The sequence below is a fragment of the Ascaphus truei genome, chromosome 8, assembly GCF_040206685.1.
Source record: "Ascaphus truei isolate aAscTru1 chromosome 8, aAscTru1.hap1, whole genome shotgun sequence".
Classification (NCBI taxonomy): Eukaryota; Metazoa; Chordata; class Amphibia; order Anura; family Ascaphidae; genus Ascaphus; species Ascaphus truei.
Window position 1 is genome coordinate 30,153,559 of NC_134490.1, and position 17,122 is coordinate 30,170,680.

General features: G+C 44.8%; 1 protein-coding gene across 1 annotated transcript; it reads left to right on the forward strand.

Moving 5' to 3' along the window:
• The first annotated feature begins 4,016 nt into the window (after positions 1-4,016).
• LOC142501315 (ectoderm-neural cortex protein 1-like) lies at positions 4,017-12,596 on the forward strand. The gene is made up of 4 exons (XM_075611085.1): positions 4,017-4,115; positions 4,698-4,810; positions 7,573-9,370; positions 10,924-12,596. The coding sequence occupies exon 3, from the start codon at positions 7,589-7,591 to the stop codon at positions 9,353-9,355; it is 1,767 nt and encodes a 588-aa protein (XP_075467200.1). The 5' UTR covers positions 4,017-4,115; positions 4,698-4,810; positions 7,573-7,588; the 3' UTR covers positions 9,356-9,370; positions 10,924-12,596.
• Positions 12,597-17,122: the final 4,526 nt, after the last annotated feature.

Below are 17,122 nucleotides of genomic sequence, written 5' to 3' on the forward strand. Positions count from 1 at the left end.
CCTTTGTGATACAGGACAACAGCCTCGCTGGATCCTAAATGCCCCCTCTGTTCTAGAAACTCAAAGGGCTGGACAACACAGGGCATGCAGGGGCAAAGCCAGATCCCCCCTTGTCCCATCATTATGTGGTCAAAAACGCAGATATCTCCGCTGTCAAGACTCAAAGGAGTGAGATGAAGCATATATGTATATATAGATGTGTGCGTATTGCAGGACTTTCTGGCAGTGCAGGGATTAAAGGCCCCTTAAACCAGATATTTTAGACAAGGTGTTACATGTCTAAGTGCATTTGTTGCATTTAAAATCCCACACATGTTGCTTAGTAAGACAGGTCCCATGAGAACATGCGATGCGAAGGTGAGAAGATCCCATAAAATTCATTTCTTGCACGTTTTAGGAGAGTAAATGCCTCTTTAAACACCTCGCACTGGGTGCGGCTTTTACACCTGATCCCTTTCCCACGCATTTCTGAAATGCACATACGGATTGAAAGGTGTTGGAATAAAGCCTGAAAGGATTTCCTGCAGGCGCTGCTACTTAGTGTGTATTTAGCCTAATTTAGGTCCCACTTGTTTGTACAACATTAAGGTGTTTTGGCATTCAGAACGCCGCATTAAATGTAACGTTTCTATTAAATAGATTGTAAGCTTTTAGGATCCGATTATCTGTTACTTTCATGCCATGTGCGCTTATCCCTGCAGTCCATCTATATCTTCCTGTATTTTAAAGTCTATGCTTTTATATAAATAAATAAATATGAACACACACAGAGCACAGTTTCTGGCTGATCTTACCAACTGCCCTTGGTACAGAATCGATTTAATTCCCGACCCTGATTCTGCGCTCGACTATTTCCAATCTGAGTTCCTAAAACTCTGTGATAACCATGCTCCACAACGCAGAATAAGGGTATGGGGGGCCCACCTTCCATGGGTTACAACTGACCTTATAGCGCTTTACCAATTTATTGATGCCTTGTGGAAAAGCTACTAAGTAACTGGCACTACCAAGGATCTCAATCACTACAGATGCCTGCGGAACATGTGCACAAGGCAAACAAGACATGCAAAAGCACAATATTGCTCTGACAATCTCCTCCAGAATACATCAAACCCAGCTAACTTCTGGAAGGTTATCCACAATATATACCAGCCTTCTAACCATGAACAGCCAAGTAATATCACTAAGGGGGATATTTCTCTGACAAACCCCACTGACATTGCAAATGCATTCAATGATTACTTTGTGGGGTGTGCTACTAACTTATTAGCGAAACACAACCCAAACCACAAACATGAATCTCATCCTGGGAGTACCCCTATAACCCCACCCTCTCCCAACACTGCCCACAATTTTCCATTTGTCCCAGTATCTGAAGATGACATTACACAAGCGCTCCTCAAATTAAAACTAAGCAGCCAATGTGGACCTGACTTACTACAATCCAAGTTCCTAAGACTTGGTGCCCCAGCTATTTCCAAACTGCTTGCTTCCATAGTCAACTCTATCCTGTCTGCAGGCCATATCCCTAAGACCTGGAAAACTGCCATAGTTGTTCCAATCTTCAAAATTGAGGACAAAAACACTGTCTCAAACTACAGGCCAATCTCTCTTCTCCCAATACTATCCAAAGTCATGGAAAAATGTGTTCACTCCCAATTAAGTGATTACTATACAAAGACAAATTTCCCTAGCCAATTCCAATCTGGCTTTCGCCCCAAACACTCCACTGGAACTACCCTGCTAAAGGTTTGCAATGAAATCCAGTGTGGAATGGAACGGGACATGTTGATCATGCTATCCTGCTTAACAAACTCCAGAGCTCTGGAATAGGGAAGCATGTTTAAACTGGTTTCAGTCCTAACATGTGTCCATCTCAGGCTCCAACTCCAACCCCTTGGATATCACCAGTGGTGTCCCGCAAGGCTCTGTTCTGGGGCCCCTACTCTTCTCAGTGTTCATCAATTATCTTCCCACAGCTTGTAAGGAAGCTTCAATACATATGTATGCAGATGACACAATCCTATATGCACACAACCATAGCCTCTCCGACCTTGAACACATACTTCAGTCTGACTTTTTGAGACTCGAAAACTGGATTTCCCAAAACAAACTGTTTTTAAACACTGCCAAGACTGTAACAATGGTATTTGGGACCAAGACTAAATTTTTAAAGCTTCCAGTGACTGAGCTCCAGATGAGAACCAACACTAACACCACCCTAACTCCTGTTACTACTTTTAAACACCTGGGCATATGGTTTGACTCCCACTTAACATTCGGAATGCACATTGATACCCTGACATCCAAAACCTATGCCAAACTAGGTGTACTTTACAGGAACAAATCCTCCCTAAGTCTGCTGGTCAGAAAGCGTATTGCACAGCAGATGCTAATGCCAATTATCGACTATGGAGACATAGTATATGACTCGGCACCCCAAACCCACCTTAGCAAACTTGACACCCACTACAATTCAATATGCCATTTTGTTCTCCAATGCAACTACAACACACATTACTGTGAAATGCTCAAAGAATTAGATTGGTCATCACTTGAGTCTAGGCGCAAAGTTCAACTTTCCTGTCTTGCCTTCAAATTCTTTCTGGGCAAGCTACCATCTATCTGAACAAGCTCCTCACCCCTACCACATGCAGCACTTATCATCTGAGATCTGATAAAAGACTGTCAAAAGACTGTTCATGGTCCCAAGGCTCAACAAAGTATTCAGCCGCTCCGCCTTCTCTTACCGTGCACCCCAAAACTGGAACAACCTACTGGAGACTCTCACATCCACCACCAGTTTAAGTTCTTTCAAAACTAAGGCTGTCTCACATATTATTCTGGTCTGTAACTGTTACATATGCCTATAACATATATTATCTGTTACTGTGCATGCAATGTCTTTTCACTTATGTAACTGTATTTGTCACCATGTATTATTTGTCATTTTAACTCTATGCCCAGGACATACTTGAAAACGAGAGTTAACTCTCAATGTATTACTTCCTGGTAAAACATATTATATATATATATATATATATATATATATATATATATATATATATATATATATATATATATATATATATATATATATATTTTGTTGTGGGGAACATCTTTTTTTTTAATTTTTTTTTAGATCTGCAGTTTTTTAGGAGCCAATAAAAAACGTAATGTAGTGATAATTTAATTATTAGGTATGGGGTGTAATAATAACTGTGAGAGGGAAAAATGCTTTTACTGCCACATTTCTTTATTTAAAGTGAATTGTGTTTTTTACTTTATATAAATTCAGTTTTATTCGCTTAGGAATTGGCACCTTTGTACCTACAAAAACGGTAAAGTCTATCTATCTACCTATCTACCTATCTACTTATCTACCTATCTATCTATCTGTCGACGCACTGCTGGATCCAGGCTGTTTTAAAGTAAAACTTTTCTTGCTTTATCCATTGTAACATCGCCCGAAGAAGAGATCAGTGTATCTCGAAAGCTCGCACAAATAAGAGCATTTCGTTAGCCACAGAACGGTATTGAGTATTTGTTTTTTATAATCTATCTATATATAGATATATATTTTTTGTACATCTGTAAAATTTTATATATATATAATTTTACAGATGTACAAAAATATAATTTGAAATTAAAATACAATAGGATTTCCTGTGTATTGGGAAACTTTGGGGCTTTAAGAGTTTGCTTATATGTGGAAAGATTGTAACTTATTAGGATCAGAGTTCATATAATAAATAATTGTAATGTACAGTGTTTAACATTGCTTTAGTCTCTCGTTATAACTTGATTGTTTTTACACCTAATGTACTGCAGTTCCCTATAAATAATATAACATAGTATAGTAGTAATATGAACAAGACTTTAATATTGTACACACAGCACATGTGCCTAGTTTAAGAGGCAGTGCTAGGACCCAGAAGCTTTCGAGATATGGGATTTAAAAGGCAGCTGTAGGGCCAGCTGGGTTTGCTGGCTTCTGATTGGCTGCTAGGAGGTGGGCGGTGCCTAGGATATGCATAGTAAATAGGCTTTGTCCCACTGAAGGATTTAGTCTGAGAGAGAGAGGGTAGCAGACAGGAGTTAGATCGTGAACACAGGTAATGACCATACATAGACGGCACACCCCCTTTATTATAGGGGGTACCCTGAGACATGGTGATACGCCTGCATATAATGACACTTCTATATTATTATTATTATAGGGGTCCCAAACACGTGGTGATGCCACTGCACATATGATCACTGCTGTACATAATTATAGGGGGCACCTGACACAGTGACGCCCCTGCACATATCACAGCCCTATATTATTATAGTGGTAGCCCAGACTTATTGACACATACTGATCCCCCTGCATATAATATCACCGCTCTTTATTATTATTATTATTATTATTATTATTATTATTATTATTATAGGGGTACCCTAGACAATCTGACATCTACTCCCCCTCCCCACGGCACATCAGATGACACGCTGGGGGACTTTTGACACTCGTGCATGCTGATGTCCATTAGATAATATTGCACCCCTATACTTATACTACCCCTCTGAATACTTGCCATTCTCCGGTGGAATGGGTCCAGCATTACTATATCACATCACCACAATACTTGACACTGATTTCCCCCAAGTCCTCACTGGCACCTTCAACCTATTGACCTAAAATTGCCCTGCAGCTCCTGGCAGTCCCTCCTGCTGCAGACTCACCCACGGAGCTACAGTAAGGACACTGTACAATGAAGATCTGATCCCAAGAGCTTATCATCTAAACCTCCCTCATCTCTGCACGGTGAGTAACTATACACACCATCCTCGCTCTTATGTCCTCAATTGGAGACTCTGAGGAGAAGATCCTGTAGTTCAGGGAAGTCCAACTCCAGTCCTCGAGAGGTACCAACAGGTCAGGTTTTCAGGATATCCCTGCTTCAGCACATGTGGCTCAATCAGTGATTATAGCAGGGATACACTGAAAACCTGACCTGTTGGTAGCTCTTGAGGACTGGAGTTGGCCATCCCTGCTGTAGTTATTATAATGGGAAGAAATTGGGTGGTGGGTTACAGGGCTGTTCTTGGCAAATCACACTGAAGGGTGACAGGTTTATTTTTTTTATTTTTTTAATTAAAACCCAAAACAGGCCCATCTCCTGGATTATTTTTTATTATTTTTTAAATAAACTAGGCAAACTTTTGCGATTGCGTCTGGGGGGAAAAAAACCTTAATTTAAAAAAAAAAAAATCCTGCTTATTTTGTTAACAAATGTGTTTTTTTATTTTTTATATATATATATATATATATATATATATATATATATATATATATATATATATATTTACACTTGTTTTAATTTATGGTTAGAATGTTTAACCAGGAAGTGATGCTTTGAGGTACCTATTGTTTTTAAAGGTAGATTTCTTCCATTCTTTATGGAGTTAAAGGTATGGGGATCTCCCTTTTAATACAATCTTCTCGATACCCATGTATTCTTATCGTGTTTGTGTTCCTCAAGCTCCCCCAACAGGTCTGGATATCCTAGCATCAGCACAAGTGGCTCAATCAGTCTGAGCCACTTGTGCTGAAGCAGGGATATCCTGAAAACCTGACCGGTTTGAGGGGGCTTGAGGACTGGAGTTTAGCACCCCTGGGGTACGGCACGGTGTGAACGCCAAATCTTGGCGGTTGACTTTCAATGCTTCGTTAGCCGGCTTTGTGTGGGAGACCTTCAGAATGACTTGCACAGCGCTTGCTGAAGCGGATGATAAGTCCCTGGAGTGGATTGGAAGTGTGATTTCTGATGAGTATTGTTTTTTTTTTTTTTTGTAGTGAAACATCCAGTTTACGAGATGTGCCCCATGCACTGCGTTACCTATTATGTGTGTGTATGGTATCCACATCCTGTGCAGGGAATCGGGCAAGAGTCACAGGGAAAACCTTTTGTAAGAGACATTTTAACCCCTTTGCTGTCTAAGTCAGGGGGGGGAGGGGGTGTGAGGACTGGAGTTGAGCACCCCTGGTCTAAAGGGGGGTCGGAGTAATATAACATGCGACACACACGTGTGTGTGTGTGTGGTGTATCATTGTTAGTAAACTTGTGCAGTGGCTAAAGAGCATGTGGTGCTGGCATTGGGAGGGTCAGGCAATGGCAGAGGGCACCATTAACCCCTTCACTGTGTGTGTGAGCAGTTCCTGATCGTGTTGTGTGTTGTGTGTGTGTTGTGTGTGTGTTGTGTGTGTGTTGTGTGTGTGTTGTGTGTGTTTCTGGAAGCTGTATCAGGCAGGGTTATATGTCGGGGCATGTCTGGCTGCTTTTGGACAGCGAAGCGATTTCCCTGTGCCTTTCAGTGAAGTTAACGCTTTGCGGACCAATATAATAACATGCAATGCAGTGGTTACCGACTCCAGTCCTCAAGGGCCGTCAGGTTTTAAGGATATCCCTGCTTCAGCACAGGTGGTGCAGTCTTTGACTGAGCCACCTGTGCTGAAGCAGGGATATCCTCTACCTGACCTGTTGGTGGCCCTTGAGGACTGGAGTTGGCCTCCCCTGTAACAGGAAGAAGGCTGTTCTGTGTTTAGCTGAAGGGTTTAACTCATCGGTAGATTCATTGTTTATTAACTTCACACTGTTTAATTATTGATAAGGCCGAGACATTTTGTCCTAACTCCTTCCTGTCTTTCATAGCAACAGCAAATATTTGTGTGGTTTTAATGTTGTGTATAATCTTGCACACAAATGCACACCATCACAAAATGACACGCACACATCTCACCCTAAGTAGGAGGGAGATTGACTGAGGGGGGGAGGGGAGAAAGTATCTGTTGCTGGCCCCTCCGGCACTGAAGGGGTTAAAGGACATGTTTAAAGCTACAGGCAGCCTTTGTAACCAGTGTGTTCCAGTTCACAGCACAAGGCAGGAAGTATCCTCTCCCCTGTATGGGAACATGCCCTCAAGGTACACAGGAAACATACTGAGCATAGTCTGCTAGGCGTTTACCCGGTGACAGGACTCTCTGGTAGTGGATGGGTTGGGGGGTGGGGGGGGGGGGGTATTGCAGAGGGCCCTGTTTGCTTTCCCCTGTTTGTCTTCCATCTCTGCATTTTCTAATATTAAAAAAAACTCCTCTATGGAGCAGACACACCTCCCAAATAAATGTTCCCTATGGAGAGAAGTTTCAACACCAGCACATACATTCTTGACACGCTCGGAGGTCATTTGTGTTATACTGAACAAAGACCTTAATCAGAAAAGAAAAAGCGAAAGATCGTTAAATATTTAGTTTTGCTTTAGCATAAAAGGTGCGGTCTTGCTGAGCCCGACAGACATGCTGGCGATTTTTATATTTACAACACAAAACATTTGAGTATTGTAACTTTATTTCCCTATTGCATTTTTAGCTTTCGCTACATTTTATTGCATGTTATTTTGTTAAGGTTTTCTGTTATGACTTTATTTTTTATTTATACATTATTAATTACGGTGTGGTAATAAAGTCAAACTTGGTATGAAAGGTGTTGAAGTGCTGGGTGAGTGACTCTTCTTATTTATTCTTTACAGATCGGTTACGTTGAAGATGTCTGTCAGCAACCACGAGAATCGCAAGTCGCGTTCCAGCACTGGCTCCATGAACATCCACCTGTTCCACAAGTTGGGCCACGCCGATAGTCTCCTTACACAGCTCAACCTTCTGCGCAAGCGCTGCCTTTTCACAGACGTGGTCCTGCTTGCAGGAAACCGGGCCTTTCCCTGCCACAGAGCCGTGCTGGCCTCTAGCAGCCGCTACTTCGAGGCCATGTTCAGCGGCGGCCTGAAGGAGAGCCAGGACGGAGAGGTTAACTTCCAGGACGCTCTCCACCCTGAGGTTCTGGAGCTACTCCTGGATTATGCCTACTCTGCCCGGGTCATCCTCAATGAGGAGAATGCGGAGTCCCTATTGGAGGCCGGGGACATGCTGCAGTTCCACGACATTCGAGATGCGGCGGCTGAGTTCCTGGAGAAAAATCTCCACCCGGCCAACTGCCTGAACATGATGCTGATATCTGATGCGCACTGCTGCGAGAGGTTGCTGGAGCTGTCCTGGAGGATGTGCCTGGCCAACTTTGTGGAGTTGTCGGAGACTGACGACTTCCTGAGGCTGCCCAAAGAGAAGCTGATGGAACTGGTCCTCAGTGAAGAACTGGAGGTGGAAGACGAGAGTTTGGTCTACGTGTCGGTCATGGGCTGGATAAAGTACGATCTGACCTTGCGTCTCGACGACCTTCCAGATCTCCTGCGCTGTGTCCGCCTGGCACTGCTGCCTGAGCAGCACCTACGAGCATTGGCCTCGGATGAGCTGGTGATTCGGCACAAGCTGGCGAAGGAAATTGTTGAAGAGGCTGCTCGTTGCAAAGCCAAGATCCTGCAGAATGATGGACTGGTGACTGGTTTCTGTGCCCGCCCTCGGAAAGTTAGCCAGGCCCTGCTGCTCCTGGGGGGGCAGACTTTCATGTGTGACAAGATCTACACGATGGATCAGAAGACCACTGAGATTATCCCCAAGACTGACATCCCCAGCCCGCGAAAGGAGTGCAGCGCATGTGCCATCGGATGCAAAGTCTACGTTATGGGAGGGAAGGGGGCAGAAAATGGAGCCTCCAAAGATGTCTGGGTGTATGACACACTTCACGATGAATGGTCCAAGGCAGGCCCCATGATAGTAGCCAGGTTTGGTCATGGGTCTGCAGAACTGGACCACTGCTTGTATGTGGTTGGCGGGCACACAGCCATGGCCGGGGCTTTCCCAGCATCCCCCTCTGTCTCTCTAAAACAAGTGGAGCATTATGACCCTCAGACAGACAAGTGGACACTAGTAGCACCCCTCCGTGAAGGGGTCAGCAACGCGGCCGTGGTGGGAGCCAAAATGAAACTTTTTGTCTTTGGTGGCACCAGTGTCAACCGTGAGAAGCTTCCAAAGGTCCAGTGCTTTGACCCTCTTCAGAATAGATGGACAATGCCTGCCGACTGCCCCCAGTCATGGCGTTACACGGGGGCTGCCGTGCTGGGGAACCATGTCATCGTGATAGGAGGGGACACTGAATTCTCTGCCAGTTCGGCCTACCGGTTCAACAGCGAGACCTACCAGTGGTGCAAATTTGGGGATGTGTCTTCCAAGAGGATCAGCTGCCGGGCCGTGGCCTCCGGGAACAGACTGTACGTGGTGGGTGGCTACTGCGGCACCCAGCGCTGTAAGACTCTGGACTGTTATGATCCTTCGAGTGATACGTGGAGCAGCGTCACCACGGTCCCCTACTCCCTGATCCCCACCGCGTTTGTCAGCACGTGGAAGTATCTCTCAGCGTAGGATGAGGCGGGCAAGGTAAATCTGCAATATTACTTCAAAAGGGCAATCCCTGTTATAGTGTGTGTCCCACTAAAGTATCCTGATGGCCGTGACATGTTAAGGGGTCACACCTGGGTTATTTGCCAACTAGCTGAAAAGTATGTGGGTTAAAACAAAAAGTATGCATGAGCTGGGCTTTGGGATGGTTTTGATTTCCTCTGGCTGCTCCCTTTGTCCATCACTGTGTTCCACAAGACAAACCCCTCTCCCACACTCCTCCCCTTATCTTTATTGGCTCTGATAAGAGCCGGGTGGGCCAAGGGTAAAGGAAATGCTTGATTGACACACTCTCCCCTATTTAGAAACCCCTAAGAAATACAATTTGTAACTCTCAGAACTAAACCAGCCAAATATTTTGTGGTTAGATTAGTTTAAGGAATTGGTTAATTCAATGGTTTACATAGTGTATGGGTTTTTGGGGGGCTACATGGGGCTGCACGTAGTTGGGACTTCTGAATAGGGAGCCTATCCTGTCCCTGTTGGCCAATTGAGATGAGCTAGGGGTGCTTTTCCTGTACAAACGTCTCTTCAGCACACTATCACACTAGCGAGCAGACAGAGGAAATTAAACTTTTCCCAAGTTTCGGCTCAATTTATCATTTTATTTTGTCCATGCAGCCACCTCCTGGGGTGGAATCCTTTCTTGTATGGAATGAGATTTCATACCTGCCTTGCTAACAAGACAGGTTTGCACTGCAGAAATCTTAAAATAGCTGAGAAATGAGGGAATTTCTGCTCCCTTTGGAGAGTCCGACTGCCTGAAATCCGAGACTAGCTGTGAAATGTTGGCCCTGGGCAAATATGCAACATGCTTCTTAACCTCTTATTCCCCCTCGGCTCAAACATGCTCTCCTGTGAGCCTTGTTGTATAGTGCAGAATGTGGCATATAGACAGAGAGTCTGTATATTTCTGACTAAATAAATCCCAAGTGGTGGAGAAGCTGCCTGTTTACAAGAGGGGATGTTGTCTAAACTGCTTGCACGGTGGCCGCCTGTTATCGGGGTGACTATTTTGTGGCTGCAAATGTTAACCCATTTGCAGCCAGGGTACTATAACACAGCAATGTGGTTCAAGCCTTTCTGGCTTTGAAGGGGTTAATGATGCCAGTTATACCAGGAGGACTCTCTGACTTTTTTTTTTCTTTAACCACTATACAAATGCACTGATGTGCGTGCATTCACTGACGACACACACTAAGGTTTGTGCTTGCACACCAGGATTTCGGTTTGCCAGCCAGCTGTCAGTAGAATGTTCAGAGTCTCCTATTGGTTTATTGCTCGGGACACTCGGCTAACCGCGGCTACAGAGGGATGACCGTCCACAATTGTGATCCTATTCACTCTCTGAACCTACATTGGAGTTGCAGTAAAGTTGAAGCGCTTAAGCCATGCAACACCTTCCTAGCCGTTTTACAGATTGCCTGTGCAGTGTGGTTCAGGCTCTCTTGACATCCAAGGGGTTAATGACACCCCAGACAATATTACAGCTGCGTCGGTTTAATATATACATATTTTGCTTATTCTTGCAGGTTATCCTTGGAAATAATTTCTGCAGAGACGCAGCCGGGAGGCTTTTTCGGGCAGGAGAAATGTCTGCGCCCTGGAGTTTTGAGGATTACTCCTGTCAAGGTGGACACGCCGCACTGAATTCTGGGAAATGAGAATTGCCTGATTTTGATGCCTAGAATGTGAAATGAGGCATTCCGGTTGGAAGGCTTCACTGGACATGTCACGTCTCATAGACTTCAATGGGGTCTTGCTGATTCTAAAAATGGGACGTTTTACTTTAATTAAAATGCCTATTTAAAAAAAAAAGAAAAAGAAATTGTGTCTGAGATCTCCAAGTCTCACTGCACCACCACCTGTGTCGGACGGATTCATTCGTACCTGTGTTTAAGAAACGGTGGAAAAATTCAGTCTTATATTCTCACATTAAATCTTCTTACCCCCCCCACCCCCATGAGCACGGGTTCCTCCACTCCTGTCCTCAAGATCCCCCCCCCGACAGGTCAGGTTTTCAGTATATTCCTGCTTCAGCACAGGTAGCTCGGTTGTTGACTGAGCCACTTATTTAGCCACCTGAGTTAAAGCAGGGATGTCCTGACAACCTGGCTTGTTGGGGGGCTTTTGAGGAATGGAGTTGAAGACCTGTGCTCAAGGTGTGGGGGGGGGGGGGGTGAAATGTTGTGTCTCACTGCTCCGTTGTGAATGATGGTGGTTTTGCTCTGGCTATTTGAGACCTTTAGCTGCCAGGGCCGAGCATCTGAGTTAGTATATTGCATGGTACATGGACCCGATTTTTATAATTGAGATGTTGAGGGTGTTAAAAAAAAAAAAAAAAGTTAACCATTCCTTTTTATACAGGATGTTGTGCGAGTGCTGGTGAAAAGCAATTGTGTTGTGTTTGTGGCTAAAAGCTGCTTAACTCTTTGATGCCGGTTGCTGGTCCATATGGCAGATTAGGGTTGGAAAAGGTCATATCGTGGGCGACACCACCTATTTTGAAAGTGAGCTCCGTGTGACACCCTTTAAAAGCAGGGTTGGACAACTCGAGTCCTCAAGGGCCACCAACAAGACAGGTCAGATCTTCAGGATATCCCTGCTTCAGCACAGGTGGCTGTCAATGACTGAGCCACTGGTGCTGAAGCAGGGATATCCTGAACCTGACCTGTTGGTGGCCCTTGAGGGCTGGAGTTGGCCACCCCTGCTTTAAAGCATCCTAACCAACCTTCTTTTTTTTATTTCCTAGCTGTTTTGATATTTTTAATTGAAGGCCCAAAGCCTGCATTAGAGTGGTCACATGACTCCTGCAGTTTGGCTCTCACTTAGGCTGCGCTTATAGTGACAGCGACGCTGCGTCAAAACAAATACATTGCCACTATGCCTGAGGGGTTGTGGCAGTCTGGTACTCGGCTCCATAGTAATCAAAGATCAGGACATGCTTTAGGGGATAAGATACTGTATTAACGTTAGTTTAACTCTTATAGACTAGAGGGGTTTCTTATTTTAAGTGTACTAATCTTCCAAACTAAGAGGGGATTCAGTCATGTTAACCGGGGCTTTGGGCTCTTTATATCATTGAGCTGGGAGAGAATATGAAAGGCAGGTAAAGTATTGGGAAGACCTCTCTAAATGACATACAGGGGTTACTGGGGGTGTTTACAATAAATGCTTTTTGACTTATTGTGCATTTTGGTAAAAACATAGGTGTTTTGTTTGTATATTAATATTTTCAGCCTGGAGCTGCTTTTATGTTGTCTGTACTTTAATAAAAGAACTGGACTTGTCTAACTCTCTTGTTCCTATCTGGAGACAGGTTTGTTGGTGAGGCATTGACGTGTTTAAGTTTTCAGTTAATAGGGAAATGGGAAAATGTAGATAGGTTACAAAATAGGATGGGGCGGGGGGGGTGAAAGATGGTACATTACTCAATCTTGGTGATGAAGGCACGAAGACTCCAACTAAGCCAGTGATGGAGGTTAGAGATTAAACATGCTCTGGGTGATGCTCTGCGCCCTACAGCCTGTTCAAGGCTTATATGGTGAGGGGATCCAAGACTTTATAGCATTATCAGAGGTGGGTGTTCTCATTTCCTCAAACCCACTGTTCCCAGGAGACATTGGATACATTTAATGTGTTGCTCAAGAAGGCTACCAGTCTTTCGTACACATTAGGTGCCATATTTATTATCAAAGGCCCCTCCAGCCTGTTGTCTGCACACACCTGCCATATTAAATACTGGTTAATCAATTTGAGTTTTCTGTTGATATTCTCAACTGATTTATGTAGTAGGAGTGAAATCCAGAGATTAGGAGACAAGGCCTAAACTTTTGTTAGTTAAATGCCTTAACCCATAAGCTTGATATTAATGGACATTTCCACCAACGAGCTATTGAGCCTACTTGGCCACAACCCTGGAAGCAAAGAGAAGAATTGTCTATTAATAATAATGTATTTAGTTTTCATGGGTCAGATCGTATTGATATAGTTGTTTGTGGTGAAGCTCTTGTTTATCGATACAGCAGAAACGAAGTCCCAAATCCTCTGCCCAATCAAGTGGTTCTCTGGGAACATTTGGGTCTGCATCCCCCTGTTTAATGTGCCATCGATCCCCATCCTTGTTCGGAGGGAGATATGGACAGCTAAGAGAGAAAATGTGATGCTTTCCAGTCGAATTGGGTCTACAGATTCTGTTGTACTGAGTATTATGAGGCGAGACCCCTTGTCGTGAAGGTGATTAAAATGCCAGATCTGGGCATAGTGTACAAGTTCAGAGTCTGGGATCTGTTTGTGCTCATTTAGAAAAGCAAGTGATTTAACTTTAGAGTCAGATATTAGGTCTTTAACGCTAGAGAGCCCGTTCAACGTCAACCAGGCATAAGCTTTGCTATTGCAACCTGGCTCTCAAAGGAGGATTGTTCCATAGCGGTAACATACTCAAGTCAGGTGTGGTTAGGCCGCTCTCTAAAGTGACCCCGTCCATATTTTAAGTGCGTGGGAAACTAAATATGTGATAGAGCCCTAACTTATGTATAAAGCCCTGGGCTGACCTGCCCTACATTGCTGGCCAAACTGTCAGCGAGAGGGGGAAACCTGAAAGTAGCTGCTTTTTGGGGCTATGTTGTCCTACTCGTGTGTTTCCTCATAACCTTCTACTGGCAAAAACCCCCATTGTATTAGAGTATAAGGTTTACTAAAGCAGTCTTAATCAACCCGTGGACTCAAGGTCACAAACATTCTTTAGAGGTCAACATCAAGCTCCCCTCAAACCTGTCTCATCCTGATTCTCGCCCGCTACGATAGAGACCCACGGTCACTCACTAGCAACATTACTGTGATATAGAAGTTATGCTGCTTCTTAACGTTCTGTTACAACCTTCAAGGACATTGTTGTAGAGTTCTCTCCAGATTTTGTTTGGGAGCGAGGTTATGGGAGCAGCAGGGATCCTGTGAGTATTTAAAGGGTTTAAGACCCCACAGTACCATGTATTTGTCATTATAACTCTGTGCCCAGGATATACTTGAAAACGAGAGGCAACTCAATGTATTCCTTCCTGGTAAAACATTGTATAAATAAATAAACTTTCTTGGCAAGTCAGAGGGAGGAAGAAGCTAATGGTCTTATATAGTTCCATATTTTACCTGTCTGATACTTTCTGGGGGTGTATGCCAGGTGGGTATCTGGGCTGCAAAATAGGAAATGTAGCACCCCCTTAGTATACATTTATGTTTACATGCTGCCCCCATCATCCCCCCCCAGTCCCCAGTGGATACAAGGAGTTAACCTGCTCTGCATACCACATTGTCAAGTGTATTGATATATATATATATATGTGTATTGATATATATATATATATATGTGTATTGATATATATATATATATATGTGTATTGATATATATATATATATATATATATATGTGTATTGATATATATATATATATATATATGTGTATTGATATATATATATATATATATATATATATATACAGTGTTCGACAAACCTATACATTTGCTCGCCCCGGGCGAGTGGATTTAACCCCCGGGCGAGTAAATATTGGCCCAAGCAGCACACGTTTGGTACTAGGTGGCGAGTAGATTTTTTTGTGTGGCGAGTAGATTTTTTGGTGATTTGTCAACCACTATATATATATATATATATATATATATATATATATATATATATATATATATATATATAATAGGACAGGGGAGCGCAAACTTTTTAAGCTGCGCCCCCATGCCAGGCCTCCCCCGGTCTTGCGCCCCCTCCTACCTTCCACATGCGTCAAATGACGCTATGGGGTCACGTGACCCGCAGCGTCATTTGACATCGGCGATGTCGCATCACATGACCCCGCGGTGTCTTTTGACGCCACGTTGCCATGGAGATGCGTCTGAAACGAGATAAGTTTCCTTGTTGCAGAGGCCTCGCACGATCCCCCGGCATTAAATGCCTGGGGGAAGAGTGCGGGACCCCTGCAAAGGCCTGCGACCCCCCCCCCCAGACAAAACTCCCGCACCCCCCAGTTTGTGCACCGCTGTTATAGGACATACTCTTTGGCCAATGGCTGAGAGCAGTAGAAACGAATAAGCCCGCTGGACACTGAGGAGCTGAGACGTCATGGCAACGGGAGTGTGTAGATACTCAGGCAGGGAGAACCTGTCCGAGGAGCCTGGTGGACAAGACAGCGAGGTGGCAGAGCCTAATAGACAAGCAGGACAGCGAGAGAGAACCTGTGGGTCAAAGTTATAAGTCGTAAAGCAGCGTGAAGATCGCTCCTAAAACACATCAGTATTCTTTCTAAGGCTGGGGACATGGTGCCGCAGACCTCCGCACGCCGAGCGATCCGACGGCCGTAAGGCAGTGATCGCGTCCACGCGGTGTGCAAGAAATCGGTTGAAACTAGAGTGTTCACACGGCAACTCCCAGTCCTGCTGTTTTCTCACTTCCTTCACTCTGCCAGCCAGCACACACATGATTTCCATGCAGGCTGCAAAGGATCTTATCACATAAGTATTGTGAAGGAATCTTTATCGAATAAAAAATAAACATGCAGGGCACACTGTCCCTTTCAGACAGAGGCGGCCAACTCCAGTGCTCAAGGTAGGGTGACCAGATGTCCCGGGTTTTAGGGTTCTGTCTCGTGTTTTGGGTGCTGTTCCCAGTTTTCTATCCCGCTGGCGAGCATCGACTGTTGGAACAGTGCCAAATATGTTTAACCCTTTGACTGGCAGCGGGCCCAGCTTTTGACGGGATGCTCGTGGGCATGCGTCATTGGCATTTGCCGGCTGCTCGTGCGTGACCGGAAAGCTCCGACGGTGCAAGCGCATCAGCGACCGGCAAACGGCGTTTGCACATGTGCCGTCGGCAAATGCCAATGGCACATGCGCAAGAGCAGCCGGCAAATGCCAATGACGCATGCCCACGAGCATCCCGTCAAAAGCTGGGCCCGCTGCCAGTCAAAGGGTTAAACATATTTGGCACTGTTCCAATATCTCTCCATTCCATCGAACTCTCTAACCAACAGACAGCAAGAAAAAAAAAATACATTACATGACAGAAAATGGCAGCCATGTTAGTCTATCCCAGAGTACAAGTGCAAGAAAGAAACACCTTTTTTAACCCCTTTGCTGCCAGATGGTTTGCTGCCAACCTGCCTGGCACTGAATGGGCTCATTGTATTGCTATTCCATGTCCAACACACTCCTCTGTTACACAAGGGACCCCCCCCCCCCCTGTTTCTCTTTTCTCCCCCACCATCAACCTGTCAGTTTCTACCCCTCTGCCTCCCATCCTTATATAATTCAGAGGCAGGAGTCAATACGGGAGCCGATAAACGGGTGGGTTTATTTGTCAAGGTCCCCGGGTCCGGCGGGGAAAACGTCAATACTCCCGCATTGATCTCACACCGCCGTCAGTCTGTCGCATGATGGATGGGACGAGCACTGGTCATCGGTCACCGTAATGGACCCAATACATCTTTGTGATCGACAAGGCAATGCCAGTGACCGGGGCCGAGGTTAAAGGGACCGGTGTCAAACTCGGACAGAGCAGTCCCACATGGACTGAATATGCATTAGACACCGGTGCTATAAAGACATTTAAAGGACGTGTAAGATGTGCAGCCCCCTCTCCAGGTGTTGGTTACTAAAGTAAGCTAAGGAGCAAGGCTGAGTCCCTGCTGGCGCTGAGCGCGCTCATGCTTGAAGAGCGCTCCAAGCATGA

Excerpts from the sequence above, each read along its gene's own strand:
- LOC142501315 (XM_075611085.1), top strand. The coding sequence starts at position 7,589 with ATGTCTGTCAGCAACCACGAGAATCGCAAGTCGCGTTCCAGCACTGGC.